At 39.7% G+C, this 15,511-nt stretch overlaps 1 protein-coding gene across 1 annotated transcript in view; it reads left to right on the top strand.

Moving 5' to 3' along the window:
• LOC145446931 (armadillo repeat-containing protein 8-like) overlaps positions 1–15,511 on the top strand; it is a 393,366-nt gene that overhangs the window by 361,481 nt on the left and 16,374 nt on the right. The window contains exons 2-4 of the mRNA XM_080325315.1: positions 13,211–13,445; positions 14,517–14,674; positions 15,149–15,373. Of these exons, the coding sequence (XP_080181441.1) occupies positions 13,236–13,445; positions 14,517–14,674; positions 15,149–15,373 (593 nt within the window). The 5' untranslated portion in view covers positions 13,211–13,235. The remainder of the gene's footprint in view (positions 1–13,210; positions 13,446–14,516; positions 14,675–15,148; positions 15,374–15,511) is intronic.

Here is a 15,511-nt window from a genome sequence, read left to right on the forward strand (position 1 = left end):
GCAAACTATAACGATCATTTTGGATGATAGTATGTTTTACTAGTGAGGATAACCATATGATGACTCACCACTTTTCGTTAGCAAAGTATAGATTGATTTGTGTGTAAGATGTAAGCACCGTAACTAGAAAACATATGCACTCTGTTGTTGGAGTAGCCGATTCATTGCTATGACATGGACATATCCTGAGGCCTTGGTTTGTTGTCTTACGAAAGATGACGCTACCTCGGTGTCGTAAATTGTGTTAACTAAAATCGTATGGATACCACAATTGTGCTGGACTTACACATGGTATTCGTATACTGTACACATACAAACTTTTGTGTAAACAACTCTGGTGTTTCTGTTAATACTAGTTCTGTGTTGAACTACTTGATTATTACGAAACATGAACAACCATTCAGACAATAAAGTTCTTGAGGTATCGAAACAGTTTGAAAGCACCACCAATCATTGTACAGGTTTGTAGCATGAGTGAATATTTTCGTGTAACATGAATATATTTCATATGGCTTTGGTAAGAAATGAGTTATGCAGGATAACCATACACAACCTACAAAAGTAAAACTTGTTGCGTTTGATTGTATAATGTATACTTTGTATCGATGTCTTTGCGATGTTGAAAGACGGTTGTGTTTACATTTGCATTAAGCGGAGTTACTCAAGTAATAAATTTTACTCGTTTGAAAATACCGAACAATGGATAACAGTATCAATATGAGCGGTAATTATTTTTCGTGATATACATCCAATCTTCCAAGCATAACTTGTCAAAAATTTATCATGTCATAGTCGGCTGTTACGAATTCGACACAAATGTACTTCGATTATTACGATGATGGAAATTACGTTCAAGGGGGTATTTCGAAGTTGTATATTCAGCAATTACCAAATAACAAAAAATATCAAACTGTGCATACAACTCGGTTAGGTAAACGATACAGTTACAAGTCGGATGTAAGCTTGATTTACAGATTACAGTCTGCTGATGTAAAGCTCGACCACTCCGCTGTGTTTATTGTAAAGCATTTGACACAAACAAGGTCCACCACTTGGTTTCATTACAAGGTGAGTGAAAATTGTTTTCTGTTGGTCAGGTATGATTTGCATTTAGAAAAACGATCTACACCGATTAAGCGACGCTGTTTCATATCTGATGAGTGAGTGAAATGTCCTTATGGTTTGATTTAGCGAGTTAATTATCGGTGATTCAATCAGATACAAGTAAGATCTTTAGTGACAGAGTATTGTGATGACATATACTTTAGCGAATGACAACGGAAAAATTTTCGATTACATTGTCGGTGTATGTGTTACACAAATAATTCTAGTACACCTAGCCATAGGGTACATTTGGCAAACATCGTACAAAGTGTTTCTTTGCGTTGGTAACGACTTTCAGCGGTTTGGTTTCGTGTCGGGAATTATTATTTGAGGGTTCAATTTCAATCAATGCTACAAATGAACAACAATGCAAAACACGTTTAGTGAATTACAGTGTAGCAAGTACTTCCTTAATATTACGATTGTTGTGCACTAGACATTTCTAGTTGAATTGAATGCGTCGAGCAAACATATTAAATTTACTTTTGTAATGATCAAAGTCTTAGAGTGCAACCTCGTGATATTTTACATTTAGCACGTTCTATAGAAAGTGTGAACGGAGTTGAGTATTAATCGTGTACTTGGGATATTGCTTTGATATCAAAGATATATTTTCACACTGTGTAATGTTTCGATTCTCTGTTGTGAATACCTCCAGTAACGACATTGATGTTAAATCCTCACTCTTGGTCATTGTAAACGAACCCTAAACATCGCAACAGTCGGTATGGAAATCGAACGCATGCATACTTTTAGATAAGCGACACTAACAAGTTTATTACATCCTTGAAATACTCTGAAACATCGATTCGCGATTGTGTTAGCTATATTCATCTTCTATATCTGTGGACACAAAGAATTCTTAACTTTGGTTACAGCTCGTTCGTAACGAATTATTGCGTGCAATCTAGAAAAGCACAAGTCGAAGACGAATGATTTGATTTCAATAAACTAAAAAAAAAAATCCTTTTGTTTTGATGTTGGATTTAATACAATTTGTATGACTATACCGAATCCGAAAGTGCAATGTTACTTTAGTAGAAAAATTGGATGACTCGCATTTTGATATTGATAGATGTGTAGAGTAATATGACTAGTTTATAAAATCTCGGTAATGTTTTTTTTTTTTGTCATGTCTGTGATCAACAAATATGTGATCAAGTCTTACCATTCGATATTAACTTTCGCAGTCGGTGTAATTTGTTGAAGTAACAATACCGACGAGTTCAATAATATTCTCCATCGATGCATTCGAATAATCCGTCAGCTGCAAGCGGATTTAAAACTTGATGCTGTTTCGCGGTTAACTCAAGTCAGTGGTCGTGTTTGTGTTGATTTCAGGAATGATCATGACGAGTTGCCTGGGGAGATTAGTTAATGTGGTTGTAACTACGACCGTACAGAGTTGCTGACCCCCCGATATCTTTTACGCTGTAATATACGGATTTAATTGTGATAAATTAATTCTCAGTTATTGTTCGGACATTCAAATCTCGTATACTCAAAATATAATATGTCCAAGTCAAGTCGTATATGTACCGATTAGTAAATACTTTGTCTTCAGAATAGTAACGACCTTTACAATCGAATAAAAAAGACCGATCATACGAATACAGCCAGGATGAATTAATTCAAGTTTGTGAGTTGTAGTGATATAATCAAGTAAGTGAAAACTAGATTTTTAACAATTGTTAATGTTGTGAAGAATTCTTTTGAGTATGGTAAGATGTTAAAATATCTCTTTGACAAACGGAAAGCGGGATCGCGAATAGAGTTGTAATGTTTCATTACTTGTTTCAAATCAATGTGCATATAATATCGAAATGGGACTGCGGGAAAGTTGGTAGTCATGTTTGTCAATCTATTTCAATTCAGACTATGTCAAAGTCCAAATATTTCATTTTGGATTATTTGGATTTACCTTTAGTACATCCGCGAATGGATTTAAAGTTGGTAAATTACCAAAATGATTGAATATTATCGGGTTAGAGATAGTTGGTATTGATTCTATAACTGTTAAAACAGCGGCGTGGAATGTGTGAATAATTCAATGTGACTGAAAGTCGGCGTCAGTAATATTCAGGTTACGGTCGAATCAAAAGATCACGTTAAAAAGATTTCTCAAATTAATTAGAATTGTACCGGATCAACACATTCAAATACGAATCAACTTGAGCTGTGTAGTAAGTTTCATTTCATTCAATTGATACATTGCTTGAATATTCGCATGATTCTTATCATACAACTAAAGTCAAACACGGACAAAGTGTCAAAAACATATAGCGACCATACCAGAAAGTGTCAAATTGTTGGTTTACGAATCACCGTCTGTGACAAACTAATTACGGAAATATTACCTTGTGAGCGGGCATGAGGGATCGCTTTGTCTGAAGCATTACCCTGTGAGTGTCGTAGGATTTTAAAATGATATCACACCCTTTTGAATAAGCGTTCACTTCACAAAGGATTAGGGTTAGAGCGGAAATAAGTGACAATTTGTCGCTATTCAAGTTACCGACACTGGCGGTCTGTTATTCGTTACTTATTAAATCGTACGAGTGAAATCAAGCTCTGTGCCAAACTGCTTACGAAAATTTCACCGCGTGAGCGATCGATATGCCTGTAACATCAAGTCGCATATGTCTGAGACATTATCTTGTCAGCGAACGCAGGGTTTGCAAACTATTTCACACCTACTTGGAGTGTTAATATGTGAACGCGGTTATTGTTTGTATAACCGTCTACGCCGGTTCCGTGGTAAACTAATTACCAAGCGACTGATTCCTAGATTTAGCAAACTATTTCACACCCTTTTTGGTGAAAGTACGACATGCCGCTAGCATTCTATCAACGAAAGTACGAATCATCGCCGCACCCATAAGAATAACGATATATCGAAGTCGCATTCACCGCAAACGTTGGGATTAACTCGAATGCCATGGTTATGTCTTAGGTATTATCTTGTGAGCGATCGCGGGATTTTACCAATATTTCACACCTTTTTGGAGTGTTTAGTTTGTGAACGCGGTTATTGTGCGACGGCTCTGTGACAAACTTATTAGCACCGGTTGAGCGATTCATATACCGAAAAGGGTTACCGGTTCAACACGAGTTTCGAGGCACCGGTCGAGAGATGCCTATACCCGAATGTACGATTCACGGCCGCACCCATAAGACACAATAGCCGCATGCCACCCCCGCCATAAGACGCAATAGCCGTATGCCACCTCCACGATAAGACATAAGAGCCGCTTGCGACCGATCCCTATGCTGAAAAGGGTTACCGTGTGACCACAAGACACAATAGCCGCTTGCCACACCCGCCATAAGACAAAAGAGCCGCTTGCCACCCCGGGTTTCCCAGCCGCTTGCGACCCCCACCATAAGAAATAAGAGCCGCTCGCCACCCCCGCCATAAGACAAAAAAGCCGCTCGCCACCCCCGGTTTCCCAGCCGCTCGCCACCCCCGCCGTAAGAAATAAGAGCCGCTCGCCACCCCCGCCATAAGACGCAATAGCCGCTCGCCACCCCCGCCATAAGAAATAAGAGCCGCTCGCCACCCCCGGTTTTCCAGCCGCTCGCCACCCCGCCCATAAGCCACAATGGCAGGTCACGAGCGATCATAACTACTACTGACGCAATATCAACAAGTCCTTCATCCAATGCGCAAATATAACGATAGTATCGCTAATGTAAATATCTTATGCGAACGCTAATTAACATGCTGGTGCCATCACACAATTGGGTCATTCGTGAATTAAGTGCGTGAACAAGTCGCGAGACATCACGGAGACTTGAGATGACTTGCTAAGTCAGTTCGGGCCAATAAATAAAGAAAATATCTACGTCTGTGTGATTGTAACCTATCACTGCGTAACACTAAAATGCACACAACGCACAATAATCTACTATTTAATCTGTCTTTTCTAGGGTTACTATATTTTAAGATCTGAAAATGTTACAAAAAGTGAAATAAAAATGGGACATCTGTACAAATAGAATACTGCCGCTCAACCGGTAGGTTGACTAAAGAAGGGTCAACTATCGCGTCGGTAGCGGCTTTACAAGGACAGTTTCCGTTGGGTTGATCTTTTTTTCGTCAACCTCAGTGGCAGTTCTAGAAAAACCGGTGTTCACGTGTACTTTGGGCCAATGGACCTCTTTTAGTCGTCTTTTTATAGCAGGGTTGTAATGGCCCGAGTCGTGACTGGACTCGAGTCACGATTTCTTGGCGACTCGACTTGACTCGAGTCAATTTTTCAAATATGGTAAATGACTCGACTCGACTCGAGTCATGGTATCCCAATATTTCATCTACGTCACCAAATAACCCTTCCAAATGCAATGTTACCATTATAATATTAAATCCCTTACCTTTTAGTTGTTCTTCAACTTTGAATTGATATCCATATGTTTTATTCGGCAACAGGATTACGGTGCATTGTCGTCAATGGAACGACCAGATTTCAACCACCATTTCGTTGACGGCTATTTAAAACCCAGATGAGTATTTGCCATTGTGCTGACATTATACATTCTAACCAGGGGTCGCCAACCTTTTTGACATCAAGAGCTACTTCTTGGGTACTGAATAATGCGAGGGCTAACAGCTACTCCCCCGCAGTTTACCCGTGCCCAGTTGGATTTCTTCACTTTGACATTCAGATCCCTGGCAGGGATTTCGCCCCTCACCAAGTACAGAAAACTCTCACTCATCGGGACTCACACCAGCGTCTCCGAGCTCAGTTCTGGAGCAAAATCCAACTACATCGCATTTATGTGTAGGCTTATATTTGAGAAGGACATCCTAACCACACGCAATATGCCATATAAACAATGGTGAGATCTGGTACCATTGATTCTATGTTCGTTTCCATTGTCCATTGAACCTGCTTAGAATTCGTCTTATATGAGATCACCGCTTCAACTCGTGTGTCTTCTGTATTGCACATTGTACGAGTCTGGAGCGGATGATAATAAAAACAATAAACCCATCCGGAAAATTTAACACGGAACTCGACCTCTTCAGCATTTGACGCCACACAGCATCAACGTTACTTCAGTATTCAGCACAAAAAGGTATTTCATCAATCATGTCATTGTGATTTATGAGTATTGAATATCAATTATATATTATGATTATAGGGCAAGTTTTTGTTGTAATTAAATCCGTGGAAAGTTGCATTTATTATTCGCAAAAGTTGCAGTAAAAAGTTGCATTCATTTTTCACAAAATTGCACTAAAAAGTTGCATTTATGGACAATTTCCTTGAAATTATTAGATTATGAGATGCTCGAATCGATCCGTATCCAAGGCAAAGCAAAGCAAAGCAAAGCTCAGTGTTAGCAACTTCAACAAAATCAATAGCCTGAAAAAATTGACCCAGTGAAAATATAACTTTCGTCGGTCGCTAGCTTGAATGTAGGCTACGTCATTTTCGTCAGCTAACAGCTATTTGATATCCATATGGATGATTTATAAGCCTATTGATATGAATACTTTCACCATCGTCGTTGTACGCCAAGAGACGAAATTGGGTCTATGTTTAGTCCATTCCCATAGTAAAGCATATAAAAACAAAACAGACTTGGGTCGAGTTACCTTTGTCGCTTCCACGTGTTCAAAATGAAGTGGAACAACCCCATTCAATCGACAGTGACATAATCAAGCGATCTATTTACAATTACATATATAGTGCCAAATATTTCCAGTAACAAGTTAGTGGCATGAAAATCGAAAAAATCTTGTAAAAAGTTTTGTGAAAAATCGAAAGAAGTTGCAAAAAGTTTCATGAAAAATCGAGAAAAGTGGAGAAAAGTTGCACTATAACAGGAGCGGGCAACTTCTTCAGCCGGCGGGCCGGACATGGGAAAATGAAGTAGGCCTACTTGGCGGGATGAATTCCTGAATCGAAACATTAATCGCGTATTTACCAACGTATAGAAGGAATCGTATTCAATGTAAGCATCAAGGTTAAAGCATGGAGTCCGAAAACAGTATTTAAAGAATTTATTAACGTAATATATTCGAGGCTACTTCAATAGCTGTTGGATTCAATGAGACATCTGTGATCCATCAAAATTTTCAACAAGTTGTTTGAACTCTAGCTGCTTGACGGACGTAGAAACTCTTAGTCTGAATAATGTTGCTGGTTAGATTTGAACGCAGCTTTTGTCTTGTTAATGTTGATAGTCGAAAATGTTCACTTGCAAATGTATGTGGACCCGCGATCCACATTATCATGTAAGACCAGAATCTGACTGCGGGCCGCTAAAAATCCCGTCGCGGGCCGGATCCGGCAAGTGGGCCGTATGTTGCCCGCTTCTGCCCTATAACACTCCTTCAAACAGCTTAAAACATAACTTCCTAGTATTTAGGAAGTTGTCGTAAGCTATAAAAAAAGTTCCAAAAGTTGCAAATACTTGCCCTTATCATATCATTGCTGAATATGAAACAGACTTGGACATTGGACAACTACAAAATTTTCAGATTTTCCAAATTTGATTGTACAGTTCTCCCCAAATAAGATTAGTTAGAATTACTGAATTCGCGAAAACTTGGGCATTAAAAAAGTTCATTTCCTATCAAATATGAGCGCATCCTCACAAGCAAATGTGACATAGATCTGACATTTCTATAACCACGCCTTTTGAGACATGCGTCATTCATTTACATTAGCATGCAGTCGTTTTATGTTATTCCTTATTATTTCCACCCAGTGTCCATGCTTCCGCATAGGCTCAGGGGGTATCTGATATTAAAGGCTACTCCGAGTTGTTTCGACAACTTCCTATCTTTTCATTGTATCGCAGTATTGTGATGTTTAAAAACGATGAAAATATTAATAAACCTGATTGATTGATGCTCATTTTCACTCGATTCTATCCACTATCTTAGCTCCTAAAAGCTGTAAAGGAGGACGAATTCCCAAAAAAGAGGACATTTAGGCGTCCTCGGAGGAATATTTTCAAAAACTGAAAAATGAGGACAAATACTCCTAAAGGAGGACGCATTATGGTAACGCGACCATAAAGTATATTAGAAATATAAATGGAAGGATGGACGCACGAGGGAGCTTACGTTGTCATCATCAGAGATGAGCATGGATTAGGATAGGTTTTGAAAAAACAGGATTTGTGAAATTTGTGTCGGATTTGGATTGGATTAGGATAAGAGATTTTTTTCTGAACGGATTAGGATTTGGATTGGATTTACCGATTTTCTGGGAGATTAATATGTCGTGTGGCGAATGGCGATAAACTTTATTCAGATCATTTATTGATGTACTTATAGGCTTACCATATTTTGGAAATCTAAAAAGAGGACACTTTTTCAGAAATTTGAGAATTGCAAAGCCGGAGAAGAATTCTCAAAAATCGGTGAATTTTTCCCACTTTGTGATCGGTTGACTAAAAAAAAGGTCAACTTTTCGCTCAGAGCTTAGATTACCGTTTTTGACGGAGCTTCACTTCTGTGCTAATTTACGGCATATCACTCGCATTTTGCTCTAAATGTCACCTAAATTTTCAAAAAAGAGGACAAAATCTCAAAAAAGAGGACAAAGAAGGGCGTCCTCCGAGGACACTTTCAACAAAGTCAAAAAAGAGGACAAATCCTCTCAAAAGAGGACGTATGGTAACCCTATATACTTATATTACACTACACTATGGCTCGCTCGGTGCAAATGAAGTCCATCCTCAAGATTACCGGATCACGACTGACCTATCGATCTCGCTTCCCATGACATGCCGCCCTATTACTTGTCGCTTTCTTTTTCTATACTATCTTCTTTACTTCATTCAGTGTGCATGCCTCCTCTTTACATCGCCTAGGCCAAGGTGGGTGTCAGATTCCATAGACAACCTAGTCGCTTCGACACCTTCCTTTCTTTCATTGTATTGCATTTTTTGTGGTGTATTGAACTGATAAAATTGCTAATAAACCAATGATGATAATGATGAACATGAGAGGTGCAGCCCTATGCTAAGTTATTTTAAATCAGAGAATCGTTGGTTGTGAAAGTAAATTTCCCAGTCCCATTTTTTCTGAATGTGAAATTGGAATCGGATTAGGATTGGACATGGACTATGAAAAAGTTATGGATTAGGTTTGGAATTTGGATTTGAAGTTTCGGATTTGGATTGGATTGGGACATAGAAATTCCAAATCCGCTCATCTCTGGTCATCATCCCATGCATGAATTGCGTAATCAATGATGCCTCTCTTGTAAAAATATTCAATTCAAGCATGACATGGAGTCCTCAGTCCTGCGCAGGGTCCTACGTTATTGCTTGGTTAGCCGTTAGCGTATAGATTTCTAACCTAAACAACGTAATAGGTATGGATGGAGGGACTGAGGACACAGCAAATGTCGCATAGTCGCATAGTAGGAATATTACGATTCAGCTTCGCGCACCTCTTCATTATTGAGGTATTGACGACCGACGAACTAACGATTGACTATTGGTACACTGCAGGCTACTTGCTTTGCCTTGTTGTGTAGGGTTTTATTTAACGTCCTTCTTTTTCAGGTTTTTGAAAATGTCCTCCGAAGACGCCTAAATGTCCTCCTTTACCGCTTTTTGAGCTAAGAAAATGGAGAGATTCGAGTAAAAATGGGCATGAATGACTCTAAATAGGAAATTCGTGATTCGATCGAAAGTGGACCTTTTTTTTAGCCAACGCACTATAATTTTAAGTAAAAGGTGTGTAAACACCAATGATTCTACTGAGAACCGTCTTGGCACACCAAATGTATTACGCTAAACGTACCGGGGGGCGGGATACCAATCCAGCCTATAGCTGTATAGCCTACTTTTTACCTAAATAATCACTATCCTTCAATTGTAACACTTTACTTTATTTCATATTTAACATCGATAGAAAATTTTAGAAAAGTGTTAAATACAATTGTCACTATATATCCTCCATTTTTTCATGATGGAGGAATTCGTGCCAAATAGCAATGGGGTGGGAACCATTCTATGCTGCGACTGTGGGATCCCTATTGCGCCCAACCCGAGCAACAGTTGTGCCGATTGTCTGAGATCCCGTGTCGATATAACCGAAGGCATTCCAAAGTCGGGGAATTTGCTGATGTGCAAAAAATGCGAAAGGTATCTCTCTCCGCCCAGCGCGTGGATTAAGGCTACGTTGGAGTCCCGCGAGCTGCTTGCGGTTTGCTTGAAACGATTGAAATCCACTCTGACGAAGGTACGTCTTGTCGACGCATCTTTCATATGGACCGAGCCGCATTCACGCAGAGTCAAGGTCAAGATCACTGTCCAGAAAGAAGTGGAAGGAGGCACTTTTTTGCAACAAACCTTTGTTGTCGAGTTTGTCGTCAACAATCATATGTGCAACGATTGCCATCGCGTGGAGGCTAAGGATTTTTGGAACTCCGTGGTGCAAGTTAGGCAGAAGACCGCCCACAAGAAAACCTTTTATTACCTGGAACAGTTAATCCTGAAACACAAAATGCATACGAACTGCACGAAGATCACAGAGTTGCCGAACGGACTTGACTTTTTCTACTCGTCCAAGCAAGACGCTAGGAAATTTACCAATTTTCTCATGAGCGTCATGCCGTCTCGGTACCAATCCGACCAGCAGCTGATATCTCACGACATTCACAACAACATTTACAACTACAAAACTACTTTCTCCGTCGAAATACCGCCCGTGTGTAAGAACGACGTGGTCTGTTTCCCCAAGAAGTTATCGCAACAGCTCGGAAATATGAGTCAGCTTGCTCTTTGCCTCCGCGTCACTAATTCTATCCACTTGATCGATTTCAAGACTCTGCAGATTTGTGAGGTTTCCGGCACTGCGTATTGGAGATGTCCATTTTTTTCGTGCACTTCACCAAAGAACTTGGTGACTTATATTGTAATGGAAGTGGAACCAATTCGTAATCGAGTACATAAGTCAGGAGAAGGTGCTATCTCGCACAAGCACCTGTTAGCGGACTGTTGGGTAGTTAAATCCGAAGAGTTGGGTATCAATGACGATTACGTGCACACTGTTACGCACATCGGGCATTTGTTGAGCCCTGGAGACATGGTGCTGGGGTATGACTTGCGGAATTCCAACCACAGCAACACAGAGTTGGAAAAAATCGATCAAGATCACGTCCCGGATGTTGTGCTTGTCAAGAAGGTGTTCGGCGATAAGATGAGACGTCGCAAAAGACGCGATTGGAAGCTGAAACGACTTGCCACGAATCCAGCGTCTGACGATGAATCTTACGCGGGATTCATGGAGGATCTTGAAGAAGACCATGAGTACCGTAAAAACGTCAATATCTACGTCGATAAGTCACACGTACCGACTGACACAGATGACGAAGGCGCTCCACGGGTGACCTTGCAAGAAATGCTGGATGATCTCACGATCAGTGACGACGTGGAAATGGAAGGCGATGAAAACTGAAGCGTTATTCTCATGAGGTCTGTCTCGATTGCGGACAAAAGGATATCGTGTTGATAATCTGGATAATCGTGCTTTGTCTTTGGCAATGTTCAATGTTTTTTGAACCAACACTTCATTGCTGAGAGGTTGATTAACAAAATTGCATCTAATATTACCAAGCTAGTCAATGTAGTCGTGTGTGAGGTAATTTTAATTACCTATGACAGAAATTTTCCCATGTACTGAATTTTCTGTCTATCCTGTCCAAAATATTTCAAATGCGATCGGTAGTGAATAAATCGTGTTGAAGTTTGATGTGCTGTCTCCTACTCAGTCCTGTGATATCATGCGGCAAAATGTTTGAATTACAGACTGGTAGATGGGTATAATTCCTCTTGCCAGCGATAAGCTACAAACTGCAATAAGTACGTTGTCCTTCAGGACTGTGGTGGAGTTGATATAAATAGGGTGATGGTGAATAGGGAAAAGTTATGAAGTCATCGACTAGCGATGGTTGCTCAAATGATATATGCTATTGTGAAGACTCTTCTGCATGAATAATATACACTATTTTAACGTACTATTTACTTTGCTTGGAGTTCTAGGGTACATGTGTAGTTGTGTACTGTTCAGTGACAATGGCTCCAGTTTGCTCTGCTGGCACAAATCTATCCTTTGATTGAATTTTGGAACACAGTAACCTGATGTAATCTGATTATGTTACAATATAAAAATTCAAGTGCCTACATGCTTTAGTATGATTGAAATGTGAATCGCAGTTTGCAAAAATCTACAGAAGCGTTGTTATAGAATTCATTAAAATATTGACTATTGACTGTCATGCATTTGTCCAGGTGTCTTAAGATTAGCGTTGAATAAAGTAAAGCTGAATGAACTGCAATGTCCACACCGCAAACAACGGAAAAAGCTCCTGAACCAGAACAAGATCTTCCTGTATTCACATGTTCCCTCTGCTGTCTACACGCCCCTTACAAATACTATGGAGATATACCGAAAGGACCGAAAAAACTATATTTCAAGGAAGAGGTTTACGTGATGGATAATCCGTTCTCTCAAAACCGAGAAATTCTGGTTATCGGCGGCCATTGTTCTATTTGCAATTGCTGCGTGTGCGTCGATGAAACATGCAGTTTGTTCCACGGAAAAAGGTTCTGCACGAGTTGCATCGAGAGAGACAGTGGTTTCATCCCAGAAGAGATACGTAATATAGCTGTCTGACATCTAGAAACCTGTACTGCTCTAAAACACGTTTCAATCCTCATGAAATAATAGATTGTTATTGTCCGCATCCTCGGTGTGAAGGTCGTTTGTTTAATCCCGGTTGGGTCAGACAAAAAAGGGTCGCTCGTAAAAATGGTATCCATGGCTGCCCTGCTGGGCGTCAAGCACTCGGGGACAGTGTTGAAAATATGTTGTTGCTGGCTCAATAACTGTGCGGTTCCTTCGATTGTGCAAACACCTTGGTGGTGCAGACGAAAATGAGCTCTCACTAATTTAGTTACAACACGATTTATAAACCTTACACTCATCAGCAATCATATTAAGGAATATTGGCCAGCTGTAAAATGACCATGTAGCACCATGATCTTTGTACAGATCTTTGTCTTGGCCAACCTGCAATGTTTTTTTTCACTGTTTAATGTTTATAGATGTATATCATTCATATTTTATCAGATTTGTTTACTTGTGTTTATCTAAGATGAGCATTCAAAAATTTCGTGATGCGATCGAGAATCATACGATATTTCATCAACTGGAGTGGAACAATGCAGACGACAGTGTTTCCGACAAGCCTCAACAATTGATGCACATTCATGACGGCTCGCTCTATGTCTGGGACAATCAGAATTCGTGCCTCAACGTTGTCAGCTTAGCCAAGGCTCAGGACCATCAAGACGATGATATTCAGGTAACTGGGATTCAATAATTCCTTGAAGAGTATGTGGAGTAGTAGATTTCAATAACCAAATGTATGTAATTTAACTGGATAGGCTACTGGTCTAAATCATTTCACTTATATACCCACTAGGCAGAAATTTGAGTGCAGAGCTTATTGGAGGTACAGAACTTCAATGGACATTTGAATAGTAAGTTCATATTGAAATAAACCATAATATTTTTGGCTGACTCTCGTCAGGGGTAATTGTCAGCAACTAGTAAAGAATTAGAAAGAACATGTGTATCAGCATTCAGCAATCTTATTCTCCAAATATGATGAACATACATGAAATTTCGAATAATCGAGGCAAAGGGATCGCTTCAATTTGAACGCAGTTTTTAGATGGTTCACAAACCCATTCTGTTGCCACAAACAAGGTTGGTGTATTTTGATAAAAGTCGACTCCAAGGTGCACAAATGAAAGTGTGAACGGCCCAGACAATGCTTAATCTGTCGATCTCTTTGCCTTGATTATCAAATTTTCAGACCGTTATATTTGGTTATAGGATTGTTGATATAGGCCTACAATGTAATTTTTAAATGAATGCCAGTTGCTGACGATTACCCCTGACGAGTTTCAGTCGAAAATATTCGGGTAAATTTCAATATGAATATAGGCCTACTGTTCAATTAGAAATTTAAGTGGAGTTCACAACCTCTGAATCAGTGCAATCGATTCGTGCATCATTGTAAAATGGATTTATTAAGCTAGGTACACACCGTGGCATTTTGGCAAAGGTCCCTTGGTTGGCACTTTCTATTTAAGTAGCTTTTAACGATTTTGTTTCCACATACCATGTATATTTTGAGATACGATTGTTGATATACAATGTTTTTTCCAATTTTCTACTAACTGCTGACGAGTGTCAGCCGAAAGTATTCGGGTTCATTCCAATAAGAATATGCTATTCAATACCATAGATAAAGTAGCTTTGGTCTGTCATGAAAATTGTTACTTCAGTTGTGTGACCCAGCATCAATGTAGCATGATTAATGAGTGGCTCACTAAAAATATCTGAAACAGCCACGTGTATGCAACAGAAACTAAAATGCTCCCCACCGCCAACATTTGATGTGAAAAGGATCATCTTCAATTCGTCAGGCACGAGGGTAGCCCTGGTAGGAGACAAATGTGCCGCAGTTTTGGTACTACCTGAGCGGTGGCGTCAATCCAAACAGGGGAGTCACACATATTGCAAGTAAGCTAAATTTTTATGTTTGTTTTATTTATTCCGATCAATGTACCGTCTCTTTGCAGTGGTATTCTTGAAATTTTTCGCTTGATATGTTCACCATTTAATTTTGCACGCCAGTGTGCAAAAACTGTTTTATTGATGACCCATCTCGCAAGTCTTTAACAATGATTGTGAACAATCAATCTTCTTAATATGCGTTCCTGATAAACTTAAGGCTTATTGTGTGGTTGAGGGTGGTATCATTTTGGATATGGTGTAATCAAATATATTTTTGATAAACTTGTTAATTGTGTAGACTGCAGTTTTTTAAGTGAATGCATACTTCTGCCACATTTAATTCCTCAGACCCGAGGGCCATCAATCAGAGGAACGACAATATATCTTTGCCATAACATAATTAGGTTTTATCGTGAAACATTTTCTCTAATACCCTAGCAATGGTACAAAATGCATTCAACAGTCACTTGCTGTTCGCAGATGCTTGCCCGTTGCCGAAAGATATTTCCGAACTTCCGTTTCTGTGAAGGTACTGGAAGCGGCGTGGCATCCGGGCTCTCCAGGCGACAACCATTTGTGCCTCTTGCTGTCTGATAACACGCTGCGGGTGTTTCAGACCGGCGCCGATCTTCAAAGCCCGGTGCAGCTTCACAAGCTCGGGCAACAGTCCGCCAGCGTGTCACGTTTCTCATTGTCATCCTCGAGGTAAGAACTTGGAAGAAGAAATGGGAATTCATTGTGTCAATATAGTTATGTAGTCTAGCTGAACCTAGTATCGGATATGCACCAAATCTTCGTTCCTTTTTTCAATCAGCTTTGTTTCTAGTTAGGTTTTGTCTGAAC

This window comes from Botryllus schlosseri, chromosome 9 (genome assembly GCF_051294905.1).
Source record: "Botryllus schlosseri isolate E-star chromosome 9, Bs_hap1, whole genome shotgun sequence".
In the NCBI taxonomy this organism is placed as follows: Eukaryota; Metazoa; Chordata; class Ascidiacea; order Stolidobranchia; family Styelidae; genus Botryllus; species Botryllus schlosseri.